This window comes from Suricata suricatta, chromosome X (assembly GCF_006229205.1).
Source record: "Suricata suricatta isolate VVHF042 chromosome X, meerkat_22Aug2017_6uvM2_HiC, whole genome shotgun sequence".
NCBI lineage: Eukaryota > Metazoa > Chordata > Mammalia > Carnivora > Herpestidae > Suricata > Suricata suricatta.
In genome coordinates, this window is record NC_043717.1 from 6,096,667 (window position 1) to 6,114,920 (window position 18,254).

Genomic DNA, 18,254 nt, shown 5'->3' on the forward strand with positions numbered 1-18,254 from the left:
GCATGAGGTCTTCTCGGTTCATCCGTGCTGGGGCAGGTGGCTGAACTTCTTCCTCGTTAAGGCTGATAAATACTCGGTCACATGGAGAGACCGCGCTTCGTCTCTCCGGGCAGCCATGTGGGTTCCCCCCTCGGTGAGCGAGAATGGCACCTGAAGGGCGGGGGGCAGGCGCCTGCCATCTCTGGTGCTGCGCAGAAGGTAAGCGGTGGGATCGCTGGGTCACGGGGTGACCCCACGCTTAATTCTCTGAGTTTGTGTTGTGTCTTCTCGGTCCCTCTTTTATTGTGCTTTGACACCTCGGCCACACAAGTGTCTGTCTCGCTCATTATCCATGATTAATTAGCTTTTCGTTGCTTTCACATTTTGATGCCGGGTCCTGGTCTCTGGTGACACGGACCCGAGGGGCACCACCTCTGTGTTACTCAGTGGCGAAGACCGAGGAAGCTGGAAGGGGCTGGCCCTCCCTCTCGGGCCACCTGATCCACTGAGAGCCCTTCGGGGCTCTCTTCATTCTCCAGCCTTTGTGCGGTGACACGTTGTGACGGCAAGTGAGGTTGTCCTCACGGGGGCCGGGGGGACACTAGGGGGAGAGTTTAGTGGTATTTCGTTGCCCTGTTTCAAGTCCATCGCGCACACCCACCTCTCCTGCGGCTGCTTCTCTGCACGTGTCTACACAATCTACTCCCCCCTTTTCTCTTTTATGTTCTCCAATTCACCAACCCGTGTAGCCCTCAAATTTAGTCTCCTTGGCTGGTGAAAATAAAAAAATAAGCTGCCCGTCTCTGGGAAGAGGCAGCCACATGCCATCCGTTCTACGCTTGGAAATAGAGACTTTCTGGGTGGCTGGGTGGCTCTGTCATTAAGCATCTGACTCCGGCTCACATCATGATCTCACGGTTTGTGAGTTCGAGTCCCACACCAGGTGAACACAAATGCTGTTCAGGTAAGAAGCCCTGCTTTTCTCTCCCTCTCTCTCTTGGCCTCCTGGGATTCTCGCTCTCTGCCCCTTGCTCACTTGTGCCCTTTCTCGCTCTCTAAAATAAAATAAAAAAAAAAGAGAGAGAGACTTTCTCATCAGAACCAAAGGCCCAGCAGAACTCCGGTGAGCCTAAGGTACACGGTGCGCACGGAAAGCCAGCACGTGCTTGAACACCCCGCCAGAAGGCTGCCCATCTCGGGGAAGGCATTTCAGAGCTCACGAAGCTCTGTTAAATGCGAAGGATGGAAGTCACATGCAGGTTATGAGCCAGAGACTGGTAAGAATAGTTACATCTTCCACATCACGAGGCCAGAACACTACAATGAAGCTCACTCTGAAACTACCCCGTGTCCCTAAGCTTCCTTCACACTGAGCACACCTCACGATTCCACACACACAATCCCAGCCTGACAGACTCGCAGTAACCCGTGTTACAGCAAGTGGAGACATTGGAGTCCTTGTATGTTGCCGGTGGGATTATCACATGGTGCAGCCACTGAAGGAAGCCATCTGGGGGGCCCTCAGAGGGTTAGACATACAGTTACCTTGTGACCCAACAATTCCATTCCTCCCGAAGAGAAATGAAAACGCATCCGCACAGACTCACGTTAATGTTCACGGTAGCATCATTCAGAGTAGCTCAGAAGGGGAAAGATGGCCGACTGCCCATCGCCCGCTAAACAAAGTGTGGTAGAGCCAGACGGCGGACTATTACTAGGCCATGAAAAGGAATGGGGCACTGTTTTTAGAGCTGAACCCCCAAAACATTATGCTGAGTGGAATCTGCCAGCCCCAAAGGCCACATATTGGAGGACTCTGTTCATGAGTTGTCCAGAAGAGGTGAATCTATAAACCCAGAGAACCAGGGGCCAGGAGGGGAGGAGGGGCGGGGGAGTGACCGCTAGTGAGTGCAGCATTGCTCCTGTGATTCTCTCGGGTGGGCCTTCCTTCTAGCAAGCGGTAGACAAACCGTACAGTGGCTATACTTTCCACTCTGCTCCATGTCACCATGGCCTCGTCATTCCACAATTTTCTTTAAGGGTTTTAAAATGTCGGGTAAGTGCGCGTGTGGGTTTGTAAACGGTGAGTAAGGGAGGCAGGGGCTTTGCTGAGGGGACATCCAGACTCCCACAACAGCGTCCTGCAGACGCCCGTTGGTCTCATCAGACTGTGGGTTGGACGTGGCCCGATTGGAGAAAGATGCCAACCGCCTGAAGGTGCAGGGGATCTTGAGTCCCTGCGGCAGGTACCTCTGGAGCAATGAAGGCCACAAGCAGCTCTTCTCTGGAGCCAGAGAAAAACGTGTCAGTTTCTCCACTTTACCCGTCAGGTCATGGAGCTGGTAACGCGGGCCTGAGAGCAAGAAGCTGGTCCTGTTCCTCTCGACCCCACAGCGTAGGTCACAGAGACTCTAGCGTTGCTGGCAGGAAGCTCTGGCTGCACAGGCTATCAGCGCAGGGCACGGTTTCCGCCCCATTTCATTCGGTTTTTTTTTTTTAAGTTTTAATGTTTATTTTTGAAAGAGAGTGCAAGCAGGGGAGGGGCATAGAGAGAGGGAGACACAGAATCTGAAGCAGGCTCCAGGCTCTGAGCTGTCAGCACACAGCCCGACACGGGGCTCAAACCCACGAACCTGAGCTGAAGTCAAGATTCAGATGCTCAACTGAGCCTCCCAGGCGCCTCAAGATTCTTTAATTTCTAAAAATGTCTTGATACTCAATACTATCATTAAGTGCATACAATAATGGCATTTTTTGCTTACATTTGATCTTGCTTTATGCTTCCATTTATTATGCTCTCAGAGTTTGCATTTAGAAATGACGTAATAGTCTAGAATGTGAATTATTGGGACACCTCAGTGGCTCCTTCAGTTAAGCATCTGACTTCAGCTCAGATCATGATTTCATGGTTGTGGGTTTGAGCCCCGTGCTGACAGCTTGGAGCCTGCTTGGGAGTCTCTATCTCTCTCCCTCTCTCTCTCTCTGTCCCCACCCCACTCTGTCTCATAAAAATTAAAATAGAAAAGGACTGTGAATTATGAGGGAGTCTCTTCTAGTCTCAGACCCAGTGCGCACCTAAGGTAGAGGTCTTCAATTCAATTTGCAGATTAGACTCGGGGGGTGGTGTGGGCAGAGGTGACTTTTCTGGAGGCCCTGTGTGGCTCTGAACCCACAGGCCTTCCGAGCGGTAGGCCCTCTGGCGGCTTCTGCTGGTCTTGAGGATGTTTGCAAAGGCTGAGGGTTCTGGCAAAAGCTGTTTCTAGAAGGTCCCACAGAAGATATTCTAACATCCCCGAGTGTGTGCAGGGCTCCTTCCGGGGAGGGCGGGGGGCGGGGGGTGCAGATACGAGTTATTCCAGGGTACTTCTGTACCAGAATTAATCCATTCTCCATTACTTTACCACCTTAATGAAGCCTTTTGTATTGTTTTTATTTTTTAAAAAGTCATGCTCATGTCAGACATCATTTACAAAGTCACAATCCAAGGTCATAAACACAGTGTTGAGCGAACGAAGCCACTCACGGAGGAAGGTCTAGTGCAGGATCCCTGTTCTGAAAAGCAGGCAGAACGGAACCACCACACGTGGGGGCGCACGCTGAGGTCGAGTCCCGTGGCGACAAGTAAGGGAGTGATTCCGTTGTCTGTGCTCCACCAGGTGGTGGCAATGGGGTCGTGGCCCCAGGACAGTTCACTGAGCTGTACACTTAGATTTTGTATAGATGTGATCCTTCATGATACGAAATAGCCTTAAAAACGCTACCCCGGTTGAGCACGTCTCTTGCTACCTTAGCACATGTAGACTTCCGGTGACGTTCTTTTCTAAGTTCCCGATTGGGCGTGACACATGGGCAACACCTTCCTTTCGGTTACGTTATGTTTTACTGGGAACGAGAAAGGATGTCATCCAGGAGACGGGAACCTGTGAAATGTTGGGAAGGAGGGGGGCAGCTGGAGCCTTCGTGCGGTGCTGGTGGGAGGGCAGAACGGTGCAGCCACTTGGAGAAATGGTTGAGCGCTTTCTGAAAAGTTCAACACCCACTTACTAGACGCCACACTAGTCCCACTCCGAGGGGCCTACCTGAGAGAAACGGGAGTGTAGGGTGAACAAAGTGTCACGTAGAAATGTTTAGCGCAGAACCTGAGGGAAGAATAAACACGCGTCCAGTTGAATAGGACTCAGCAATCGAAAGAAACGACTCACACGTGCTACACTGTGGATGGAACTTGAAAACACTATAAAATGAACAGAGCCCAGCCCCAAACAGTACAGTGTGTTGGACCCCAGTTACGCTTCCTGCTGCGGATAGTTCTATTTCCTGGATGTAGCATGAATTATTTAACTGAGCCCCATCGTTGGATCTGAACTCGTTTTCCATTTATGTCAATATGACGAATAGCATATGAATATAAGGTGGCCAATCTTAATTATGTCTTTGGACAAATGCCCCGAAGTGGAAGTGCCCATGTGAAAGTCTGTCCATGTTCGGCCAAGTGGCCCTTCACAAAGTGCGCGCGCTCTGTGCTCCCACCGGCAGGGCGCAAATGTCAACGGCTAGGGTCTCGAGCGTAGCCCCGCTTACCGCGCAGTGGGGGCACCCTCCAAACCCAGGAGCCCCATCCTCACGCCGCTCTGTTTGTCCGCAGACGCCCAGTGAGCAGCCTCCATGGCCTGGCCTTCCTGCAGCAACAACTGCCAACTGGCAGCCTTCATCCTGGCCACCGTAGGATGGGTCCTCGCCAGCACCTGCATGGGCCTCTCGGAGTGGCGCGTGTGGCGCACGGAGAGCCTGCCTTTCTCCCCCTCCAGTGTGGTCTGTGTGGGGATGTGGAAGATGAGTGACACCAACAGAGTCGAGTATTGTCAACATTACAGCTACCGGGATATTTATCTCCCTCTGGATGTCCGTGTCTCTCAATATCTACTGCTGGTCGCCAGCATCCTAGGTCTTTTGGAAAGAGCCTCCGTCATCTTTGCACTTAGAAATCTGTACATAGGATCTCTTCCGAAGGAGGCCACGGTCGGTCCATTTATTGCCTCGGGAATTCTGAACATAACCGCTGGGGTGTGCGTCTCGATCGCCGTGGCCTGGAATTACCACCCGGTGACAAACAAGGAGGGGATCGCCTTCCCGCCGTCGCTCTGTATACCCTTCAAGCCTGAGACCCAGGTGGTAGGCAGCACGGTTTTGGTGGCGTGCCTGGGGGCCGTCCTAATGCTCTGGAGTGGGCTGGTTTTCATCTCTTACAGACACCCCAATGCTCACCTGGTATGTCCTCAAGCTTCAGAAGTGTAATAGCCTTGTTGCATTGGCTTCCCAAATTCAAGATTGCCAAGGGCTTGTGAGAGGCTTAGTGGGATGGGCTAGCAAGTATTTGAAGGATTCTAGACCATGCCAAAGGTAGTCGTGGGCAGAAAGTAGCTAACTGTTTCCTTCTGTTACTTTCTATGTCTCTGGTTCATTGTAAGAAAATTTCACTTCAAACAATCTTCCCCACCTGCCGGTTGGTCTTATTGAATCTGAATTTCAATAAATAAGTAAATAAATTGAATAAATAATCTATACTATAAACCGTGTGCATGGAAATAGGGTTTTCTGTGATCCTCACATGTCCCTTTATTTCAAGTTTTCTTTTAATGTTTATTTATTTTGACAGAGAGAGGGAGAGCATGTGGACTGGGGAGGGCCAGAGAGAGAGAGGAGAGAGAGAATCCCAAGCAGGCTCCACACCGTCAACACAGAGCCCGACGCGGGGCTCAAACCCACGAACTGCGAGATCATGAACTGAGCCAAAATCAAGAGTCAGACATTTAACCGACTGTTAGATGTTTTTTATTTATTTTTGAGAGACAGCATGAACAGGGGAGGAGCAGAGAGAGAGGGACACACAGAATCTGAAACAGGTTCCAGGCTCTGAGCTGTCAGCACAGAGCCCAACGCGGGGCTCGAACCCACAAACCGTGAGATCATGACCTGAGCTGAAGCCAGACGCTTAGCCGACTGAGCCACCCAGGCGCTCCTGCCTTTTCTTAATTGTGATTTGCTGAACAGAGCGGGTCTATTGTCCCATGAAACACGTTCCATCTCGGGACTCAGTTCGATCCAGGCCAGCGCGTTGTGGAGGAAGCTTTCAAAGGCGATGCCCTATACTCAGACCGAGTGGTTATAGCAGGTGGGGTAAATGGTTATTTACTTTTTTATTTATTTTTAAACTTTTTGAACGTTTATTCATTTTTGAGAGACAGAGTGCAAGCAGGGAAGGGGCAGAGAGAGAGAGGAAGACACAGAATCCGAAGCAGGCTCCAGGTTCTGAGCTGTCAGCACAGAGCCCGACACAGGGCTCGAACTCACGAACCGGGAGATCGTGACCTGAGCTGAAGTCAGATGCTTAACTGACTGAGCCACCCAGGCGACCTGGTTATTTACCTTTTTAGCGGTGCTAATATTGGTGGGGGCAGGGGGAGGGGCCAGAAGGGGAGAACTCAAACCCTCTCGTAAATTTCATCAAACTTCCACTTTTTGATCATCCTTGTGTGAATCAATCACTGCACTAAGGACCACGAGTGATGACTTTCTCATGTGAACATCTTTGTCAGATTTATTAACTAGAATGCTTTTGCAAAGAAGAGCTCTCTCTCATCAAGCATGGCTACTTGGGTTCTCCAAAATTCAGCTCATACACAAAAGGCGAGGTAAAGTCTTCATTTTTTCCCTTTGATGGTGAGATTTCTAGAGTAAGGGGGAAGAAAGCCTTAATTACCTTGGTGTTGACTGGTGTATTTTTAAAATTCTTTTCACTATTAGTTTTCATTTTTGTCTTTTTCTTGTTTGAGTATAAACTTAACTCTGGAGTCTGAACTCATGAGATTGTTCCCATGTTTTTATTGTGGAAAGTTTCCAATGCGTTCAAAAGTAGACAAACGATTTTCTCAGCTTCAAGAATTCGCATCCGGTGCCCAGCAGGGTTTCACCCCCATCCCCATGGGCTGTCACCAGCCCCAGCCTTGGATTATTTTGTAATAAATCCCTGGTAGTGTGTCATTTTTATTTATAAATACTCCAAAAACACATCTCTAAAAGATAAGGATTCCTTTTTCATAGCAGAATCACATTGTCATTATCACACCAAAAAATTTAATACTTTCCTAATGGAAACAAATGTGTAGTCAATGTTCAGATGCCCCTAATTGTCTCATAAATGTTTCTGAGTTTTATCTATTTTGAGAGAGAGAGGGAGTGAGAGAGAGAGAAAATGCAAGGGGGGAGGGACAGGAGGGGGAGAGGGAGAGGGAGAGGGAGAGAGAGAGAGAGAGAGAGAGAGAGAGAGAGAGAGAGAGAGAGAGAGAGAATCCCAAGCAGGCTCCATGCTATCAGCACTGGGCCCGACTGGAGCTCGAACCCACGAACCATGAGATCATGACCTCGGCTGAAATCAAATCAGCGGCTCAATTGACTGAGCCCCCAGGCGCCCCTTGCAAAGTTTTTAATAATAACTTGTGAGTGTCTATATTCATGGTGTTCCACTCAATTGCATTCATTTTTCCTTTTGTGATCAAACTGTCACATCTTGGGCAGTGGAGTCACAGGGACATGTGTCCTTTGACACGTCTCCATCAGTAGTATTTTAAGTTTTAAAAATACCCTTTATTCAAGACAATCATAACCTACTGTTTACCTCAAACAACTCTACACCACCGATAAAATTCATTATATGAAAATGATTTTCCTAAAGAACAAACAGGAGGGAGAGAGAAGGACATATCAGTACCACGGCTGACGTCTACATTCATCAAATGTGAGAGCGATGTTGGAACTAAAGCGCATTTATTTACACTATAAAATTAATTGCTTTTAATTAACCAGTGGTGGAGCACCTGGGTGGCTCAATCGGTTGAGCATCCGACTTCGGCTCAGGTCATGATCTCAGGGTTCCTGGGTTCGAACCTCGAGCACAGAGCCTGGAGCATGCTTTATATTCTGTGTCTCCCTCTCTCTCTGACCCTCCCCTGCTCACGCCGTCTCTCTCTGTCTCTAAACACAAAATAAAACAAAACAGAAAAAAAAAAACCAGTGGTTCATTCCACCATTTAACCTTGTGGAAATTCCGAGCAGAATAATTCCCAGAAACACAAAATTTGCAGTGGTTCACAGATCCCTCAAAACCTATTTGTGGATCTCAGTTTCAAAATAAGTGACAGGTTTTAAAAAATTGATCTATGGTTTTATGGACATGCTAGAAACTCCCCGTTCTCAGGATTTTCAGCTTTTCTTTTATGTATTTATTTGTATTATTTATTTTTGACAGAGAGAGACAGAGTGCGAGTGGGGAAGGGTCAGAGAGAGAGAGGAAGACCCAGAATCCAAAGCAGGCTCCAGGCTCCCAGCTGTCAGCACAAAGCCCGATGCGGGGCTTGAACTCATAGAACCGTGAGATCATGACCTGAGCCGAAATCAAGATTCAAACGCTTTACCAACTGAGCTACCCCGGCGCCCCTCAGCTTATTTTTCAAACAATTTTACCAGCTAAAAAACTGCCTAAATCTGCCTCCAATGCCTAGAATATAAATGAATACAAATGTGCTCTGCTCAAGATCATTTCATGAATTATTTTTCAGTGATGGTTCCTATGTTTAAAGTTTAAGAAAAAAAGCATTTTTTAAAAGTAATTTCTGTGCCCAACGTCGGGCTTGAACTCATGACCCCCAGCTCAAGAGTCACAGGCTCTACTGACAGAACCAGCCAGGTGGCCCAGAAAGAAAACACTTTTAATCAAATCAAATCATTACTGAAGAAACATGACCAGAAAACATTAGATAATCCAAAGGGAAAAAACATTTTCCCGCAGAAATGCTCATCTCAGGAGCAAAGCAAATTCCGAACACAGTAAGATCACACAGCTCTCTCTACAGTCTTGAGAATTTTGAGATACTAGTCCGTCAAAAATGTGGGTGCCGGCAAGGGATGGGCGTGCTTATTTCTTGAGCTTTTCCCACTTCTGTGGGCGTGCCATCATCTTGACGAGGGCCGCCGAAGTTCACGGACACGATATTGTTTTCATCTCAGTATCCTTCAGCACGTTTTTCGATCGGTTGGGAAATGGCGATCAGTCTTTTCCCAGAGCAGGTAGTGCTTTCATGGCTCATTTGTCTGGATGAGGCGAGAAAACGTTTGCAAAAACACAGAAACTTGACTGTTTCTTCCATACTTGTTTTGCTTGAAAAACCTGCTGCTTGCATTCAGCACTTCCCTCCCCCATGTTCTTCCGCTAGGCTACATTCTGTGTCCTAGTAACTTAAAATACAGTGTTTCCAGTTCTCTGAGGTTTACGTTCTGTGCCAGCAAGCCTTTGCCCGCTGAAAAGCCATACTGTGACAGTGAGCCCAGGACACACTAGTATTATCCATGGTGATGAAGTTTGGGGCTGATGGGGTGTTCGTGGGGTCCGGAGGCGAAGGCCGAGAAACAATCTTGAAGACGTCTTTGGTGCAAAAAGGTGATTTTATCAAAGCCCAGGACAGGTCCCCTGGGCAGGAGGAGCTGCCCTGGGGCCCTGATGGCTAATTTATTATCTACCCTCAGGTTGGGAGGGGGTCAGGGATAGAGTAAGGGTGTGAGGAATTCTGGAAACAAGGTTCCCAGGACCTTGAGGGGCCAGCTATTGCTAGGGAAACACCATTTACTACCGGTTAATAAAACCTCAGTCCTAAGTCCCTTCAGGTGCAGGGGGTGGGGGTGGGGGGCCTAGGCCTGGAGCCTGGTGGCCAGCCTCCGCCCTGGGGCAGTTGAGATGAAGGAAGTGGACTTCACGGGTCCTGGAGGTCGGAACAATGTGAAGCCAAGGTTGTCTTTGGCCCCCGGCCAGGCGTCCTCGTGGAGGCAGCTGAGTCCTAGAGGGCGGTCACCCTGCCGGTCCAGGGACTTGTCCACGGGCTGCAGGCAGTACGAGGAATTTAGTTTTCCGTTTGCCTCAGTTTCCCACATCACCATGACAAGCACTTACACCCTTTCCTTTGTTCTTGGGTGGCCGGAATGTCACGGATCCCACGGGTTGGGGGGCGGTGCTCTCCGGTGCTCTGCCCGCAGGCAGACCCTGCTCCCTCCTCCTGGGATCCGGAGTTGCACGGTTTAATGACACTCCTTCCTGGCTGATTATTCTCTGACCGCCCCCACCAACGAAGGGCTACTGCCTGTGACTCACAGCCTGTCGCGATCCCTGTGGCCGCACAGTGGTAGTGATGGTGGTCCCCGTCCCATGTTTGTCTCAAAGAATACTTCATTTAAATATTTTTCACAGCGAGTTATTGAAGTATAACTCACACACGTACACATGAGTGGTTTGTAGTATATTCACAGAGCTGTGCGGCCCTTGCCACTTAGCTGATTACAGAACATTTTCCTCACCCCGAAAAGAAACCCCATCAGCAGTCCCCATTAGTCTTTGAGGCTTTTTCGTGCCTCAACAAGATGTCCCGGGTACATCATGTACATTTCAGGCCCAAGACCTTGAACTGACGTTCCTTCAGTGAGCCCGAGACACGGAGATGGAATTTTGAAACCGCAGTTTAGGTACTGGTGGTGCTCATTCTTTGGTTGTTTTCATTTATTTTTAATGTTTATTTTTAAAAATTTTTTAATGTTTATTTATTTTTGAGACAGATAGAGACAGAGTGTGAGCAGGGGAGGGGCAGAGAGAGAGGGAGACACAGAATCTGATCAGGCTCCAGGCTCTGAGCGGTCAGCACAGAGCCCGACGTGGGGCTCGAACCCATGAACTGTAAGATCATGACCTGAGCTAAAGTCAGACGCTTAACCGACTGAGCCTCCCAGGTGCCCCAGTTGGTCAGCTATTTAAATAAGACCTCCAAAATCATTGCCTGTGGCCCCCAGTGGCCTGGGCGCTCCACTGGAATGTTAAACAGACACTTCCTTTAGGTTTTTGTGGCCAGATTTGTGAGCCCCAGATTCTACCTCTCCGATGGAGATTTTGCTGACCATGATTTGCAGAACGCCCTCAGCTCTCAAGCTTTGGGAACGGGAGGAAATCACACCCCGTCACGTTTGAATAGTTCCTGGCTCCCTTCCCAAGGCTCTGAAAGGAGCTGGATGGCAGGTCTGGAGCCCATTCAGACCGTCAGGGCTGGCCTTGGACTGAGTCCCACATATCCTGCATGCAGCTACAGGAATGGCTGGTAAAATGGCTCCTGGGTAAACATTGCGTTCCCCCCAGTGACATCTCCCCCCACATTCAGTCCAGTTAAGGCCAACGTTACATACAGGGGCTTTGAAAGTGGATTTGTGTCATTTAAGTGGATCAAAACCACAGGTTACTTGGAAAACGGAGGCTTGCAGACGGCAGGCTTAGGAGGAAGGGCTGCCCAACCCACCCCTCTCTCCCGGAAGAGACCCGGGGACCATGGACAAACAGAGCCGCACATCTGCCACCTGTTGGTCACAGGGGGAAGCGGCTGGATTGGCTTTGGTGACAATTTGGTGGTGCCGCTCTTTTGCCTCTGGACTCAACAAAGAGCAAGCCGAAGGGTCATAAAGACTTTAGATGCAAAAGGCCAGGGGTCACCACGGCAGGGCCTGCCCTGGGGGAGAAGGGTGAAAGAAGAAAAGGGGAAATAATGTTTCATGACCTTCCCAAGTACCTTCATGCATTTCCCAGGTTCATGGCTATAACTGGAGGCCACTTGGGTAGTTGACCTCTGGATGGGGCCCTTAAGGAATATTCCCATCAGCTGTGGACACTCACTTTGTTTCTGGGACCTTCCCTGTCTTCTCTGGCTTGATAAGGACTGCCTAATTCCACCTGCTGGGAGGGGGGGGGAACCTGTCCCAGCAGCTCTGTCTGAGCTGATGGGCTGTAAGCCTGGGAGACCTCCGTCTCTGTCCTCTGGACTTTTCTGGGCCTCCAGTCTGCCTGCTGGCCCCACACCTCTTTTGCCTTCCCCTCCCCTTCCTCCTGTTTCCACACCACTTTGGGGGTGCGGCCTGCCTACCATCCTCAGAGGAGGCACCATTGGCTCCTCCCACCCTCGCAGTCGAGAGCAAAGAGCACCTGCGTGGGCCGCCCACTTCAGAACCCCCCACCCCAGTGTCCCAGGTGAAAACTGTCGCTGGGGAAAAATCGATTGTCCTTTAAACTGACCCAAGCGAAACAAATTCGGCATTTAATTTAAGTTTGTTGGTCTAATTAAATATCGAGTTATCAGCATTAAATATAAAACTCTGTGTTCTATCTAGGCTTCCTAAAGGTCCTATAGGCTTGTCTCTTCTCTGTCGCAATTGACTAGCAAAGAGGTGACGTAACATGATGGTTAATTCTCTCAAAGTTTTCGCGGGTAATTGTCAAGATCGCTTTCGAAGTCTTTGGTCACCTGAAACCTTAGAGTGTTTGCTCGGATTAGAAATTGACATTGGATTCATCGGACATCTAGGTCTCTTCCAAATGAGATAAAGTGCCAAAGCTTTGATCGATAAACACGGGTTTGTGCCTTTTGACTTCTTACTGCATGAAACAAAGGATATTGGCGTCTGTTGGAAAACATGCTTGTGCTTCATTGACTGATAAATTTGCCATCTGCTGTTCACGATTGGTTACTAGGTAGTTTTCCCTGGAGACTAAGGTTTCTAAGCGTTTCCTCTGCTACGTATCATTAAGACCTGGTGGAAATAAGGGAGGCAACTCTGCATGTAGAAAACTAGGAGAGATGTAAGGAAGATCTAAGGAATGGAAATACATTTTTGTTGAAGGTAAAAGAAGGTAATTCAGTCCTAGAATTGATGACGTTTGGAGGTGATGGGGTGTTCGTGGGGTCCGGAGGCGAAGGCTGAGAAACAATCTTGAAGATGTCTTTGGTGCAAAAAGGTGATTTTATCAAAGCCCAGGACAGGTCCCCTGGGCAGGAGGAGCTGCCCTGGGGCCCTGATGGCTAATATTATCTACCCTCAGGTTGGGAGGGGGTCAGGGATAGAGTAAGGGTGTGAGGAATTCTGGAAACAAGGTGTCCAGGACCTTGAGGGGCCAGCTCTTGCTAGGGAAACGCCATTTACTACAGGTTAATAAAACCTCAGTCCGGGACCCTTTCAGTGCAGGGGGTGGGGGTGGGGGGCCTAGGCCTGGAGCCTGGTGGCCAGCCTCTGCCCTGGGGCAGTTGAGATGAAGGAAGTGGACTTCACGGGTCCTGGAGATCGGGACAATGTGAAGCCAGGAAAGCATTTTATGTGTGGTCAGGATGGACTAAGGTTAAAATAAATGGATTTTAATTTTTTTAATGTTTATTTATTTTTGAAAGAGAGGCGACAGAGAGCCAGCAGGGGAGGGGCAGAGAGAGAGAGGGAGACACAGAATCTGAAGCAGGCTCCAGGCTCCGAGTTGTCAGCACAGAGCCGGACTCGGGGCTTAAACTCGTGAACTATGAGATCATGACCTGAGCCTACTGAGCCATCCAGGTGCCCCTAAAATAAATGGATTTTAAAAATACACTGCTATAGGACTGAAATTCTGCTTTTCTCTCTGTTCAAAAGACAAAGTTTTCTTGGATTGTTGATCTGCTCTTAAGAAGAAATGTAAACAAAGGTCTTTTTATGTCTGCTGGGAAAACTAAGCTTATGTTTTTCCTTTATCAGGTCTTTGATTAGTTAAAACTTCTCAATGCTAAAGGAACTAAGCTTTGCTAACAACTATGTAACTCTCTATATGTAATCCTATTAGGCTTGTGCTTTATAACCTTCTAAGGTTTTAACAGATTCCCCAAGATTTAAATTGTAAATGAAGTCTTTTTGACCAATTAGGCTTGTTTGTTTCCTATGTTAAGTTACTTGAAAAGAACTCAGATAATGGTGAACCTTAGGCTGTATGGCTTGGATAAATGCTCTAACTGTTCAAACATATATATATATATATATACAATTCCTAAAGTTTTAATATGTTTTGGTAATAAGGTTGCCACTAGATAATTGTAAGTGCTAGGTGTCACAGAAATAACAATTTCCTTGTCCATTGATTGCGTCAATCCGACGTGTTTCATCTTCCAAGACATTTATAAAAAGGACTTTTAGGACAAATACAGGTATTAGACATCTTTAAGGTTAAAACTGAAATAGATAAAAAATTCCAGAACTAAAAGTTGCATTCGAACTAAACAAGAATAGGAACACAGGACTACGTGAACTGAGGAGGATTATAGTTTTGTGACTCTAATGTCTGCTTTTCCAGGCTAAGGAAACTTTCTTTTAAGATCTCTGTGACTTACGTGGTCTCATGGGTCGGTTCTTGGGATTGAGCCCCTCGCCCGGCTCTGGGCTGGCGGCGGGAGACTGCTTGGGCTGCTCTCCCACGCCCCCCACTCTCTCTCTCCGTCTCTCCTCCACGTTCTCTCTCTCAAAATAAATAAACTAAAAAAAAAGCTATGACTTATAAAAATATGATAAACTAGTCCTCTGTAAACAAATTAAGGCATTTAACTTTTCTCTCTAGCTAAACCCTCTGAAATTCAAATGGTCTCAATGAGGCCTTCTTAAATGGCTTTAAAAAAAAGGCTTTAAAAAAGGCTTTTTAAAAATAATTTAAAATTTTTTTTAATGTTTTTATTTATTTTTGAGAGAGAGAGAGACAGCGTGAGTAGGGGAGGGTCTGAGAGAGAGGGAGACACAGGATCTGAAATAGGCTCCAGGCTCTGGGTTGTCAGCAAAGAGCCCGATGTGGGGCTCGAACCCATGAACCGTGAGATCATGGCCTGAGCTGGAGTCAGACGCTTAACTGATTGAGCCACCCAGGCACCCCATAAAAAATAATTTTTAATGCTTTATTTTTGAGAGACACAGAGTGGGGGAGGGGCAGAGAGAGAGAGAGAGAGAGAGAGAGAGAGAGAGAGAGAGAAGGAGAGAGGGAGACACAGAATCTGAAGCAGGCTCCAGGCTCCGATCTGTCAGCACAAAGCCCGACGTGGGGCTCAAACCCACAAACTGAGCCGAAGTCAGACGCTTAACTGACTGAGCCCCCCAGGCAAAGCCACCCTTTTACCAAGGCTTTGACCAGAATGTCATATTTGAGAGCCACATGCGTAGACTCAGATCTGCCCAAGCAGTTTTAAGGAACTAAGAGTGACTGTATGAAGATGAAGCTAATAGAGTCCGTGGGCATGTGGGCCGGACACCTGCTTCCGCAGTTCCCAGCCGCCTCGCAGGCGAGTCAAGAAGGTCACGTCCTGGCAGGTGGAGGAAACTCAGGCCATCCTGGGGACTTTGGGAAGAGGAATTCGCCCAAATCTACAGGTTTTGCAGGCCAGTGTGGTGGCAAGGACGTGACTTGGCTCGTAGCCTCTAGACGCTACCAAACGTTCCATCTAGATTCTGTCTAACACGTGCAAGCGAAGCACATTTTAAAAGATCTCTATGGCCAATCGCTGTTCTTGCTGAGCCTCTGGAAGTAATCAGGCCGAGTGCCTTAGCGTGGGTCTTGCTTTAAAACCAATGAATCTCGATTTGGCTACCTCTGAAAAACCAGGGGTAATTCTAGAGAGAAAAACTGTGTTTCAGTAACTCATCTTTGTGGATGTTAAATTCTAGTTCTGCTTGTCTTTAAGTGTTTGTTGTTTGCCTAAGGTAGACGAAGGAAACTTCAGAAAAACCGTCACAGTGGCCCAGGCACGGGCTGGCTTCCTGCTTGTTCTTCTGCGGGGATAGTAACAGGAACCCGTGAGGTTATGATTAGTTCAACAGCTGAGGGGCGCCTACGTGGCTCAGTCTGTTAAGCGACCGACTTCAGCTCAGGTCATGATCTCACAGTTCGTGGGTTCGAGCCCCGCGTTGGGCTCTGTGCTGACAGCTCGGAGCCTGAGGCCTGCTTTCGGATTCTGTGTCTCCCTCTCTCTTTCTGCCCCTCCCTTGCTCATACTCTGTCTCTCTTTCTCTCAAAAATAAACATTAAAAAAATTTTTTTTTAATTTACAGTTGGGGCACTGGGTGGCTTGGTTGGTTGAGTGTCCAACTTCAGCTCAGGTCATGATCTCACCGTTGGGGAGTTGGAGCCCCGCACTGGGCTCTCTGCTGTCAGCGTGGAGCCTGCTTCAGATCCTCTGTCTCCCCTTCTTGCGTGCACGTTCCCTGTCTCTCTCTCTCTCAATCTCTCTCTCTCCCTCTCAATGATAAAATAAACATTAAAAGAAAAGGATTTCTTGGGGCACCTGGGTGGCTTAGTCAGTTGAACATCTGTCTCTTCATTTCGGCTCAGGTCATGATTTTCTGGTTTGGGAGTTCAAGCCCCATGTCAGGCTCTGTGCTGGCAGTGCAGAGCCTGCTTGGGATTCTCTCTCTCTCTCTCTCTCTCTCTCTCTCTCTTTCTCTCTCAAAATATGTGAATAAACTTTAAGAAATTAAAATTTTTTTAATTTAAAAAAGATTTCTAAAAAAATAAGCTCACGCATACACACAGGAAAACAATAATGTTTAGAGCTTAGAGATCGTTAAGACATTTTAATTGGTTAGGTTGGGACAGGGTTTCTCAGCCTCGGCACTGCTGACATTTTGGGCTGGCGTCGTTGGGGGTGGGGGCTGCACTGTATATTGTGGGATGCTCATCGGCACCTGCTGCCTCTCCCCGCTCTGTTGAGAACAAAGATGTGTCCAGACGTTTCCCAGTGTCCTCTGGGGGGCAAAATGCTCCCCGCCGAGAACCCCTGGGTTACAGGTAGCCAACGACCCATGCTAATGAGCGCTCTGGATGGGAGAGGCCTTTGTTTTATCTAATAAACCTGCACCGGCTCAGTAGGTCAGAACATCCGTTCGCCTGGGGCTTTGGTCGGCTCTAACTCCGGGGCCTCCTGGGGTGATTTCGCTTCCCTCCCCGAGGGGACATTTGAAAATATCCATAGAAAATGCAATGTTTGCAGTAGGAGGCACTATGGTAGGGTAGGTAGATAGAGAGATACAGCTGATGAGAGACCTGAGTAACTTCGGGGATAGACCTGAAGGGATTGCCTGAAACACAGCCCGGAAAAGAAACTGAAAATACGAAAGGCGCTTAAGAGGCTTGGGAAGTAGAGGAAGAAGGCCTGGTGCTGTGTGTCTCCGGGCAGGTCACTGGGGCGCAAACAGACTGCGAGAGGGGCGCCGGGGCGGCTCAGTCGGTTAAGTGTCTGGCTTCGCCTCAGGTCACGGTCTCGCGGTTCGTGGGTTCGAGCCCCACATCAGGCCCTGTGCTGACAGCTCAGAGCTTGGAGCCTGCTTCAGATTCTGTGTCTCCCTTTCTCTCTGACCCTCTTCTGCTCGCGCTATGTCTCTCTCTCAAAAATAAATTAAAAACATTAAAAAATTAAAAAAATAGACTGCGAGAAAGGCGATATGTATTTTTTAATGTTTATTTTTGAGGGGGAGCGCCCAAGAGCCAAGCGAGCGAGGAGCAGAGAGAGAGGGACAGAGGATCAGAAGCAGGCTCGCTGCTGACAGCAGCGGGCCAGACGTGGGACTCAGACTCACGAACTTCGAGACCATGACCTGAGCTGAAGTCGGACGCTCGGCCCACTAAGCCACCCCAGTACCCCGAGAAAGGCGACACTTGAAATGAGGTTGAAATTTTCCTAGAATTGAAAGTACATTGAGTCTTTTTTTTTTTTTTCAGATTTATTTATTTAAGTAATCTATACCCAGTGTGGGGCTGGAACTCACAACCATGAAATCAAGAGTCACAAGCTGTTCCAACTGGCCAGGTGCCCCACACTCAGAAATTTTTAACTTTTCTTTGGCCAACTTTTGAAATCTTTCACAGTGTTTGATTTTGGCTTCATGCTAGCCAAGGTTTTTCACTCTAAGATATAGATTGTGACCCATAATTTCTTTCTAATATAGATCTTGTTCTTTTATGCTGTGTCTTTGTTGCGCATGACTTCCTCATTCCGTCGCTGGAAGCTGGCTCTCCCTCTCCTCCTCGCCCGTTTTGCCCATCCTCATCCTCTCCTCCCTCTGGCCACCATCAGTTTGTTCTCTGTACTTACAGGTCTGATTCTGCTTTTTATTTTGTTTATTCGCTTGTTTTTATTTTTGTTTTAGATTCCACTTATGAATGTGTAAGGTTAAATGGGCAGAGAGAGAAAGTCACAAAACAGAGAGACCAGGCAAAGAGACCAGAACACCCTTTATTAAAGAGCTCTAGGGAGAGGTTCTGTGGCTCCGAGGGAATGAGCCAGGGACTGAGCCAGGGAAGTCACAGAGATGATGCAGAAAACCAAGGCCAGAAATAAATGTAAAAGGCCTTCATTGGAAGTGCTCTCTGG

At 48.2% G+C, this 18,254-nt stretch overlaps 1 protein-coding gene across 1 annotated transcript; it reads left to right on the forward strand.

The window, feature by feature from the left end:
• The first annotated feature begins 3,855 nt into the window (after positions 1 to 3,855).
• Positions 3,856 to 5,550, forward strand: CLDN34 (claudin 34). Its single transcript, XM_029930726.1, has one exon. The coding sequence runs from the start codon at positions 4,645 to 4,647 to the stop codon at positions 5,272 to 5,274; it is 630 nt and encodes a 209-aa protein (XP_029786586.1). The 5' UTR covers positions 3,856 to 4,644; the 3' UTR covers positions 5,275 to 5,550.
• Positions 5,551 to 18,254: the final 12,704 nt, after the last annotated feature.

What these genes read in the sequence shown, in the direction of transcription:
- CLDN34 (XM_029930726.1), top strand. Translation starts at nt 4,645, where the DNA reads ATGGCCTGGCCTTCCTGCAGCAACAACTGCCAACTGGCAGCCTTCATC.